We start from the raw sequence: 10,938 nt of genomic DNA on the forward strand, positions 1-10,938 counted from the left end.
GGAGAAAACTTATTGAACAAGAGAAAACTTATTCAAATGACTCAATCAAGAGAAGAGTCAACAAAATGTGCTGTTATAGTGCTATAAATATCACTTGTCCAGGACAATTTATATCCACAACAACAAAAATGGCTTACTTCAAAAAGCATTCTTTCCTCCTGATTTCCACTCTCCTCGTAATTCTCCAACTACAATTCTCCTCCACAAACGCTGCCGTTAAAGGTGGCTATTGGTATTCTGATAGTGGCCTTGCAGTTTCTGACATTAATCCCTCTTATTTCACTCACCTGTTCTGTGCATTTGCTGACCTTGATTCTAGTACCAACAAAGTCACAATTTCTTCTGCAAACGCAGCTAGATTCTCAACCTTCACCCAAACCGTCCAAGCAAAGAGTAGTTCAGTGAAAACTCTTTTATCAATTGGTGGTGGTGGAGGTGATTCTTTGGCACAAAAATTTGCCAATATGGCTAGCCAAGCTAGTAGCCGAAAATCGTTCATAGACTCTTCGATCCAGCTAGCCAGAAGTAATAACTTCAATGGCCTTGATCTTGACTGGGAATATCCATCCACAGACGCAGAAAAGACCAACTTTGGTTTACTCATCAAGGAGTGGAGAGCTGCGGTGGCGACAGAGTCTAGCAGTTCTGGGAAGACAGCACTGCTGTTAACAGCTGCAGTAGGTGGCTCTGATCAGATCACCGAATTGAAGTACTACCCAGGTCAGGATATTGCAAACAACTTGGATTGGGTCAATGTAATGACTTACGACCTTTTCATCTCAAATAGTATTCAAACATCAACTCTTACTCAGCCACCTGCTCCTTTGAAAAACCCAACTGGCCAGTTCAGCGTAGATGAGGGTATCACAAAATGGATAGGCTTAGGAGTGCCGAAAAACAAACTAGCACTGGGTTTACCCGCATATGGTTACAAGTGGAGTTTGGCAGATCCTAATAAACATGGACTTTTCGATAAAGCTACCCAGGGACTTGGGGTAGTGAAGTACAAGGATATAAAAAATGCTGGGGCGCAGGTTGTGTACAATTCCACATATGTTACAAATTACGCCTTCAAAGGGACAGATTGGTATGGATACGATGATACTCAGAGTATATCTGCCAAGGTTTCTTATGCCAAGCAAAATGCATTGTTGGGATATTTCTTTTGGCATATTGAACAAGACAGCAACTGGGCTCTTTCTTCAACAGGTGAGTAGATTGGCTCTTCTAATTGAACACTATTTATCTTTTAGCATACTCTGTTTGTGTAGATATAACTATAACTGTTAATTAAATAGATAAGAAAACACCAAGCTGTCTAATAGCGAGTCAATCTAATGGAAAATGTTTACTGTATTTTTTTGCAGCTTCTCAAACATTGGGAGCCTAGTAAAGGATTGTAGACAGAGTATGCCGCAAAGAGAATAAAGATGAGGGTTATCTATATTATAGTAAAGTTATGGCCTTTCTAGTTTCTATCCTCTCATGTAATAATAAAAAAATAAGAATGAGATATTAAAGGATCTATCTATAGTAATAAAAAATGAACTCTTGCTTAGCTTCTCTTGATCTAATCAATAAGGAGACTTATACTACAATGTTTTTAGCTTCTCAAGCATGGGAATCTTATATATGGATTGTGGAACAATAGTCAAATATTGCTACAAAAATAACAATCGAGAAAAGGGCATATTTAAAACAAAAATAGGCTACATCAAAATAATGTCATGCCTTTGTATATTGTTATAGATATCCTAAGTAAACAAGTAAACTAATAGCACAAGAGTTGCTCTTATCGTCTTTACATGATATATCCTAAATAAACAAGTTTTTTGATAATATGGTTTATGACCTTCTCCTAACTAATGCTTTCCCCTAAAGTGGTCTTCAAGTCGAACAAAGTATCTTATTCTTCTCTTGTTGTTGCACTTGCGCTTAAACTCGTGACAGATCAATGATTCTTTTTCCTTGTAAATTAGGAGCCCTATGAGGATGGTAGTCTTTTTTGTACTTGCTTGTAAAAAAAGTTACTCCCCGTATTTGATCCTTTTTAGAATGAATAGAATGACAAGTAGCTGGATTTTACCATAAGCAAATTTCATATAATCACATTATCAAAATACTATTAAGAGTCTTCCTTATATTTTCTCTCTTTTCTATCTCTTCATAATGACTGCTGCTATTAACTTACCAATTAACAGAATCAAACATTAGCACTTCATTCATTTTTGACATGTTGCAACCTATTGCGATGAGCAAGAACAAAGCCTAATGATGCAACCGATGCCACTAGGTAACCAGCCAATGTTCCATAGCTTACAGAAATAGGCCATTCCTACAAATTAAGGTGAATATATTACTCTAACAACCAAGTAGAGAAAACTTAAGAATAACATGAAAAAATGAGGAATGAAGTGTGTAAATATATATAACAGAACAAAATTCTATAATCTTAGAATTTGTGGCTGGACATAACTCAACCTTAAAAAATCGGTATAAAGAGAGGATTGCCCTCACATATCAACATATGTTCAGGGGAAACCTGATAGCATGTTGCCCAACAGATATTAAATCAGACTTTGATACCATCTCAAGATTTGCGGTTGGACTTAACTAAATCTTACAAAACTGGTTTGTAAGTTGAGGGTTGACCAAGCTTTATAAACAACACACAGGTCATATCTTTAAGCAATAAAGGACTAAATCCACACCTTCACAGCCAACAAAATAAAAATGTTGGAGACTGCAACGAAGGCAACTCAAATGTTGTAATTAGGCAGTTAGGGGCGGACCACAATGTAGATGGAATTTCAACCATATAATATAAAAGCTTTCAGGTAGTGGTATATCACAAACATTGCTAATTTTGTAGATGGACCACAATCCTAAAAGTAAACAGATGAATTTGGACATCTTAGACCATGATACTTTTATGTTTTAGAGTTATATAAGAACCATCTTTTTGTTAGTGGTATATCACAAAAATAGAGTTATAAACACGAAATAGCAAGGGGCTAGTCAGCTGATGTCCACCATTCTATTGTAAAACAAACAACCTCACAAGTATAGTAACTAGTAAGAAGAGGGATGCTTCTTTTAAAAACGTGTCGCCATAAACTGGAATATAAACAATTGAAACATCTTCAATTGATTAAACCAATTAAAGAGGGATGCCAAATAGATTGTGGAGAGGTTCGTGGAAGAAATGTAACTTTGGTAAGAACTGCTCTTCCTATCTGCTCTAAGAATCTAGCATTCAATGGACAATTATCTAAAGGACAGAAGACTAGAAAAAAGAGATTACCTGCCAGGGCCTCTCCCAGTCAAGTGGCATTGGCCAGGCCCCAAACCATCCCCCAATAACTGCTCCATGGGCTTGAAAACAAATCAGGCACTCAATAGATCCATTCGGCCTATATGTAGTACAAGGATTATAAAATAATGTATCGAGTACCAAACTGAAAGGACCAAATAAGTAGATTGCATTGTGGAAAACTGAAACCAAACTTGGAAAGAATTATAAAATTTAACTAGAAAAACATACTTTGTATGCGCAAATATGCGTTTCCAGTCGGCCCATGATGAACCAAGTACACATGATGCTGGAACTGTCTGTAATAGCATAACTTGTGCATCAATGTGAGTGTACATAGAAATGAGGCCATACTCCATAGCTTAAAAAATATGTCAATCTTAACAAACCTTGTGAAGAAGCAATTTATTCAAGGAAGGTGAAAAGGATTGACAAGAAACTGATTTCACTACTTAGAATAATTGTAGGAAATTTAATAAAAATGTTTTGAGAAAAAATAGGTGTTTGAACTGATATTGTGGGGACATGTCTGAAAGTGATAATGATGCAACTCGCTTTCACTTCAATATATGTTGATTACCAAGCTTTTCTATGGTGAGGTGATTAGGTGCAAAGGAACGAATCGATGGCTTATATCTGGAACCTCCCACAATTGAATCAGATCAAATGTATATTCTAGAATATGTGATGGATAACAAGTAACAAAAGGAGAATGAGTGTGATTTTGTTTAAAGTTTAAACATGAAAAAGATTAGGCTAACACCAAAAGTCCTTTTATGAGAACACAGCTTCTCATAAAATAAGATGAAATGAAATGAAAAATATGTGGACATAATTTCTTGTAGTAATAATCAATAAACAACTAAACATTATTATATTTCCATAAATGATCACTTTTCCAAACAGAAAAAACAAACGCAAAAAGAATTATTAGACAAAAGAATGTAAATTATCAACATCTAAATAGATGCAAAACGTATACGAGACAAGTCCAATAAAAAATACAAATATATTCTTCAAGAAGCATTAACTGTAAGCAAGAAAAGGGCAATGGTTTAGTCACTCACTGTGAACAATGACATCATAAGAGACCAAGCTAGAGTCTTGGGCAGGCACCTGTCTCATGTAAATTTGCAAAAGTCATGATACACTCTACTCATTAAGGAAACTTCGAAGTTGAAATTGAAAAGGCATCTTTGTACACATAATAAGACAGGTTCAAAGTTGTTTTGTTTAAAGGAGCAGTAGTATTTAAACTTAATCCTTTATCTCATCATTACAACAACGACAACAACAACCAAGTCTTATCTCACTAAGTGAGGTTAGCTACATGGATCAACTTTCGGCATAATATTCTATCCAGGACCATGTTTCTATCCAAATCGTCAATCTCGAGATCTTTCTTAATAACTTCTCTTTTAGTTTTTTTAGGTCTTCCTCTACCTCAAGTTATATGACTTCCCTCCATCTGATCTACTCTCCTTACCACAGAATCTACAGGTTTTCTCTCTACATGCCCAAACCAAGTCTATTTTTCACCATCTTTTCTACTATAGGTACTACATCAACACTCTCTCTAATATTGTCAGTTCTAATCTTTATCTCATCAATAATGACCTCAATTATGTGCAGGAAAAAAATGTACTTTAAGAAAAGTTATTTGACTTACTGAAAGGTAACAGGCGCCCCCAAAGCAATAGCTCCTAATGAATTTAGTAATACTCCTGCAGAGTAAAAGATACAAGAAGTATCAATTTAGTTTTTACATGACATCACGTCACTAAAAATTTTAAAATGGTATTGCCGAGAAAGAAAAAAAAAAGAACAAAACCATTGATGATAAGAATAAGAAAAACAAAATATAAAAGAGAATCAACAACAACAACCAAACTTTATCCTATTAAGTGAGGTCGACTACATGGATCAACTTCCGACTTAATGTTCTATCTAAGATCATGATTCTCTCTAAATCGTTAATTTCTAGATCTTTCTTAATAACTTATCTTATAAAAGAGAACCAAATCATAATGAAATATCAATATAGCAATGCTATTTGCGAATATTCAAAAATCAGTTTGAGAATAGGTATCTTTTTCATTTCTTGATACCACTAACAATTTGCAAAAATGTGAAACTGAAACCGAAGTTTGAACTAACCTACTGGCACTCCTAGAATACCTCTCCCAACGGCCCGTAGATACTGCATAGAACAGAATTCATCACATGAAAACAGGGAAAAGAAATAACCTATAACATTCACAAGAACAATGGAATTTGAGAAATGAAGGAAGATTCATTACCGAGCATTGTTTGCGATTCTGTCGATAGCGACTGAAGAGAAGGATCACGATCGGAAGCTCTATAATCTAAACGATGCAGAGTTAGAAAAATACTGAAATTAAGAAACCTAAAAGCAGATAATAGATTGAGAAAAAAGCGATAGTACCGAAATGAGGAAAAGAGTGAGAGAAGGATCGGTAACGAGATCGGTGGAGTAGACACTGTTGGATATCGAGAAGGTTAGAGCTAAAGTCAGTCCGCATGTCAAGTTTACTGTAAAGGCTTCTGAAGGTGAGATTGGCGGCGGTGCTTCCACCGCCGAGGGTTTGAACGCCGTTGTTATCTCGCTGACTTTTTTCCGGCGATCCATGAGGTGTAATTAAATTGCGAATCGAGCTGAAGCAAGAAAATAAACGGTAGCTATATACCTGGATTCAGGTTTTTTCTTGTAATACCTATTACAAACAGATTTTTTTAAATATGGTAAAAATTATATTCAATTTTTTTTTTTTTGGTTTTAAACCACCGGTTTAGTCCGGTTCGGGGGCGAGTTCTGGCATCAAGTGGTTCCATCCCCTTCCCGATTGAAGTTGCGGGGGATCGAACCGTGGTTCGACCTACCAAGTCCAGCGCCAATCACCACTGGACCAACTAACGATTGGTAAAATTATATTCAATTTATTTATAACACTTTATGTTTGTTTGGATTGAAGAAATATAACTGAACTCATTATGTAATAATCTTTGGAAGTCAGTATTCTAGCCACTTCCTTCGCTATTGATGGGACATCTAGATCTAGGTCAGCCGCATCTGCAGTTGAAGCAGTTGACGGCCGGGCCAAGGCCAACAAGAGCCGTGTTTGCATTTGATGAGCCTGACGAGTGGAATTGAATATGACGGAGCGGAATGGAACGAGGCGGAATAGAATATAAATCATACTTCATTATTTGGTTATTTTATTAAAAATGTCTCATTCCATCTCATGCACCCCAAATGTCTCATTCCATCTCATGCACCCCAAAAGTCTCATTCCGCTCAATTTCATCCTCTTTTTACCAATCCAAACAATGAGACATATTATTCTATTCCATTTCGCTCCGTCGTGTTCCATCAATCCAAACGTAGCTTTGATCTCCTTCAAAAATTTAGCTCATTAAAACTTCATTAAGACCATAAATCAAATCGTTGGTTGGTTATTAGTGATTGACGTTGGACTTGGTAGAAAGGACCACAGTTGGATCCCCGCAACTTCGATCGGGAACAACCATCAAAGAAACCTCACAAGCTAGGTGAGTATGATGGAAAGGGAGATCCACGCGAGCACGTGCGAGCTCGTCAATGATCGGATGAACTACTTAGTGCTGACAAAGCGTCCAAATGCAAATTGTTTGACTTGACTTTGGTCGGATCGACCACACTATGGTTAAATGGAGCCAACCTGATAGGTGCATTGAATCTTGGATTGATTTTTGTAAATGGTTCTTCGTGCATTTCACAGCCCGTAAAAGACGGTCGATGATTAAAGTTGCCTTAAGTTGGATCACCCAAGGAAAAAAGGAAAGCCTAAGGTCCTACATCGATTAGTTTATGCGAGTTGTTATTGAAGTCGATAAAGCTAAAGAAGACCTTAAGTGTTGGATCTTCGAAAATGGTCTTGTGAAGGACCATCCCTTCAGGTTGAAGATAAGAAGGAAATGGGTGAAAACTACTCAAGAGATGTTGAACTTGATTGAGTCTTACATGATAATGGAAGAGAGTGCTTCGACAACCCCATCTCCGCTGACACAAACTTTGGCCGCCCCACAAGGAACGAGTCTTATCGGCGGAAGGACGACGTTGCCGAGGTATGCAAGGAGGATACGATAACATTCTTTTAGTTGTCATTGTCAAAAGCCCGTTGTTGAGAGCTTCCTTAATTACCTGTAAATCATGGTTCCACAAGTTATGCATTATTTCATGATGTTGTTATTATGGTTTGTTTTACAAATCTATGTGAAGTGGTTTTGTCTCCAGTTGTAAACAATTTGTTATCTACCATTATGAATATTTGACAAATAACTAGCATATGCATAACCAATTACTTCTAGTTTGAGTACTTTAGAATATGAAAAACCCATACTCGTTGTACGTGTAAGATAATGAAATATATATTTGACTATCTTTTAATATTTTTATGTAGGTGAAGAACTATATCTTGATAGTAGATTGATAGAAAATGAAATGTCTGGATAGGTTTAATTTGCAACATCAACAGTTTGAAGATATTTGACATCCAATATCCTCTAAGCAGCAGGCTTTTCAAGTTTGAGCTTACCTGTGATCTTCGTCTGAATGACAGAGATCGAAGTCTTGGGCTTATTTTTTTGGGCATGTTTTGATTGGGGTGGAGACAGGTCCTCAGATTCGATTTCAACAAGGATAGCTTTAAGAGGGCAATTTCAAAGTATTTTTAGAACGCTTAAATCTCCTTGATATGATTTGTTGTACCTTTATTGAAGCGATCATGTGTGGAAGCAAAAGTACGAGTCAGATGTTTGGTGAAATCAGACACATAAAATTTTTTGTTGGTGTAGTAGTTCTTCCACCAATTCGAAAATTCTTGAGTGCAGAAGAAGGAAAGTCGGAAAGAAATAAGGATAAGAGTGGTGACACCAATGTATCGAGCGGTTTTTTTTTCATATCCTTCCTCAGTGGAAAACATACTATGAAAACTCATGTGAGCTTTCATCTCGTAGAAAGGTTTGGTTTTTATTTGGATCAGCCCAAATTGTTGAGAAACCAAATTGGGTTGATAGCTAACAGGGCATAATGGCTTTTCGAAGGCCTCTATCTATGGACCAACAACTAGGGTGTAAGGAATGCCTTCCAAATTGCTATATATTGACTCCTCCCTTTGATTTGGAGAAAGGGCAGGGAATTCCCTGGTAAACCATTTTGGTCCTTAAGTTCTATTAGCAAAAGGGGCCATCGAAGGAGTGAAATTGTACTGTTTCGCAAACATCATCACATATAATGTGAAAGAATCTGGCAGATGCACCCTTTTGTCATAAGGAGTCAAATGTGACAGCCTTCTTCCTTCTACAGTCCTATTCTTAACCACCTAATCATCTTCATCAATGGTCTCCTTGATGGGCAGTAAGGCCTTGAATTTGGCATTCAACCACAACTGGATCAACCATAAAGGGCCAGCAAAAATGATGGTGTTTCCCAATTCATACTTCCTCAAATAATCAACAGACTCTCCTACAGATTCGTAAAGTGAGCCCAGAATCATATGGCTCAAACATAGTTTTTACTTAGCATGCAGTTGGTTTGCCATAGTGAAAAACCTCTACGCTACTTGAAGTGATCTCGAGCAAACGACACATCGCATTAGCCAAAGGACTAGGAATGCAATATGCTCTTTGTCTGAAACCTCTTCGTTGGTCTTATCATGATGATTAGCGGTGTACTGGGTAAAAGTGGCTTAACCATCACTGAAATTGATGGTGTCTTCGTCCATAAAATTAGGGTCAAAGTTTTCTCCTGTGGGTCGAAGCCCAGTGATGGCAGCAACATCGAAGAGGGTGGGGGTCAACATCCCACAAGGGAGGTGGAAAGTATTATGAGAAGCATCCCAGAAATACAAAGAAGCCACTCGCATATTTTGTCTATATTCTAAACCAGACTTCGAAAGTTGGATCAAGTCATAAATTCCCATGTCTTTCCAAAATTGAGACTTCTTCGCCTCAACCTTAGCTAACCATGCGTAATAGGGTTTAGGGTCCTTAGCCAAAGGTGTAAAGCGAAACACTTTGAGAGTGTTGCTCATGTAGTCTAAGCTCATGGAGTCAAGTACAATCGGAGTGTCAATAGAAGACTTCACTTGATCTTGTTGAGGCTCAGATGGTATAGATGTCACAGGTTTTCCCTTATCATCTAATTTCTTTTTACTTGCTAAAGGCATAGTCCTATGATATACGAGAAAGAAAATTGAAATAAGACTAGCATCTGCATTAGGGTCAGGCACAGGACCCATAAACACATGTGTTTCCCCAAAAATTGTTAAAGGAATGAGTACTTGGGAAGCTTATATTCTCGATTTTTCCTCAAGTAGAGGAGGTTCTGAAACATATTCTTGGTTCCCCGTCAATATTGGCCAAGGAATTTTGATGATGGGTTGAGAAGCTTCTTGTTTTTGTTGTTTCTGTGCTCTGGTTTCTTTTGGTGCCATTGTTGAAATGTTCTAAAGATTGGGAGCTTGAGATTATGAAGATGAAGAAGGAGATAATGGTATATTTGGAAAGAACGCAGAAGTGAAGAAAGTTTTGAAAATGGGAAAATTGCACTACTTATAAAGGTAGAAAACAATCGTCCGTACTTCTTTGAAGTTAAGGTTTTAAGTTGAGTGGGGCACGTGGAAGTATGCAAGATAATGCATAGGCGGTTGCACGAGTTACAACCTTACTCCTAGTTAATAAGAGTAATCATCAGATATGAATACACATGTCTTGATAAGACGTTTGGAAGACATGGTCATCGTGATCATGACGTCACAAAAATGAAGAATCACTAAAATGGCTTATGCGTCGAAATTGAAGATTCACAAAACATATTTGTTTCTCCAAATGTATTGAAATGAAAATTTATTGGGGGCAATTTGTTAAAATAGAGTGGTTTCGAAAAGAAATTCTAGATAACTCATAAAGATTGTTCGACTACCAAGCTCATTAGTAGTTTTATTTTACTAAGTATTGACGAAAGGTCTTAGTCTCGTAAAGCAGATGAAACTTAGAATATTTTTGAAAGCTTTAAAGGAAATTGATTCGACAATCATGTTGGTTGGTTTGGCGCCCTGAAAGGAATAAGATTCAAATTCAAACGATCGATCTTATCCAAAAAGGACGCGTGGAAGCCTTAGAATTCGAGAGACATGCAAGCAGCGAATGTGGCATTCTATTAGCAAAAGACCGTTATGGTCGAATTAGTATAAATTAGAATTTTAGCGTTAGGACTAAGGGTGTTCAATTTTGTACAACTACTCAATATCACTCAAAGTACCAACATTTATTGAGAAACGAGTTTTTTGAGAATGTACGCATGATTCACCGAATTTTACTTAATTGCTAATTTATCTTTATCAAAGTCCTTTTTAATTCTTTTACCTTCGAGTCAAAATATTTACTTTCTCATCAGTACTTCATTTAACATTGCCTTTACTTACAAATTAGCCATAATAATCGACAAAATGCATATCAGAAAGACATCAAATCACCAAAACTAAACACGTGTCATAGGATCAATCTAGTCGATCCCGTGAGTAACCAAAATACCGTTGTTTTGGAAGACTGCTTGTTTACCAAAT

General features: G+C 36.8%; 2 protein-coding genes across 2 annotated transcripts; one reads left to right on the forward strand and one right to left on the reverse strand.

The window, feature by feature from the left end:
* On the forward strand, positions 1–1,558 carry LOC131660093 (class V chitinase-like). The gene is made up of 2 exons (XM_058929230.1): positions 1–1,209; positions 1,368–1,558. Exons 1-2 carry the CDS (start codon positions 66–68, stop codon positions 1,388–1,390), a joined length of 1,167 nt encoding a protein of 388 aa, XP_058785213.1. The 5' UTR covers positions 1–65; the 3' UTR covers positions 1,391–1,558.
* A 636-nt stretch (positions 1,559–2,194) lies between these two features.
* On the reverse strand, positions 2,195–6,055 carry LOC131660094 (uncharacterized). The gene is made up of 8 exons (XM_058929231.1): positions 5,760–6,055; positions 5,614–5,679; positions 5,471–5,513; positions 4,983–5,037; positions 4,381–4,429; positions 3,545–3,612; positions 3,305–3,413; positions 2,195–2,335 (listed from the first exon to the last, which is right to left on the reverse strand). Exons 1-8 carry the CDS (start codon positions 5,961–5,963, stop codon positions 2,219–2,221), a joined length of 711 nt encoding a protein of 236 aa, XP_058785214.1. The 5' UTR covers positions 5,964–6,055; the 3' UTR covers positions 2,195–2,218.
* Positions 6,056–10,938: the final 4,883 nt, after the last annotated feature.

The sequence above is a fragment of the Vicia villosa genome, linkage group LG3, assembly GCF_029867415.1.
Source record: "Vicia villosa cultivar HV-30 ecotype Madison, WI linkage group LG3, Vvil1.0, whole genome shotgun sequence".
In the NCBI taxonomy this organism is placed as follows: domain Eukaryota; kingdom Viridiplantae; phylum Streptophyta; class Magnoliopsida; order Fabales; family Fabaceae; genus Vicia; species Vicia villosa.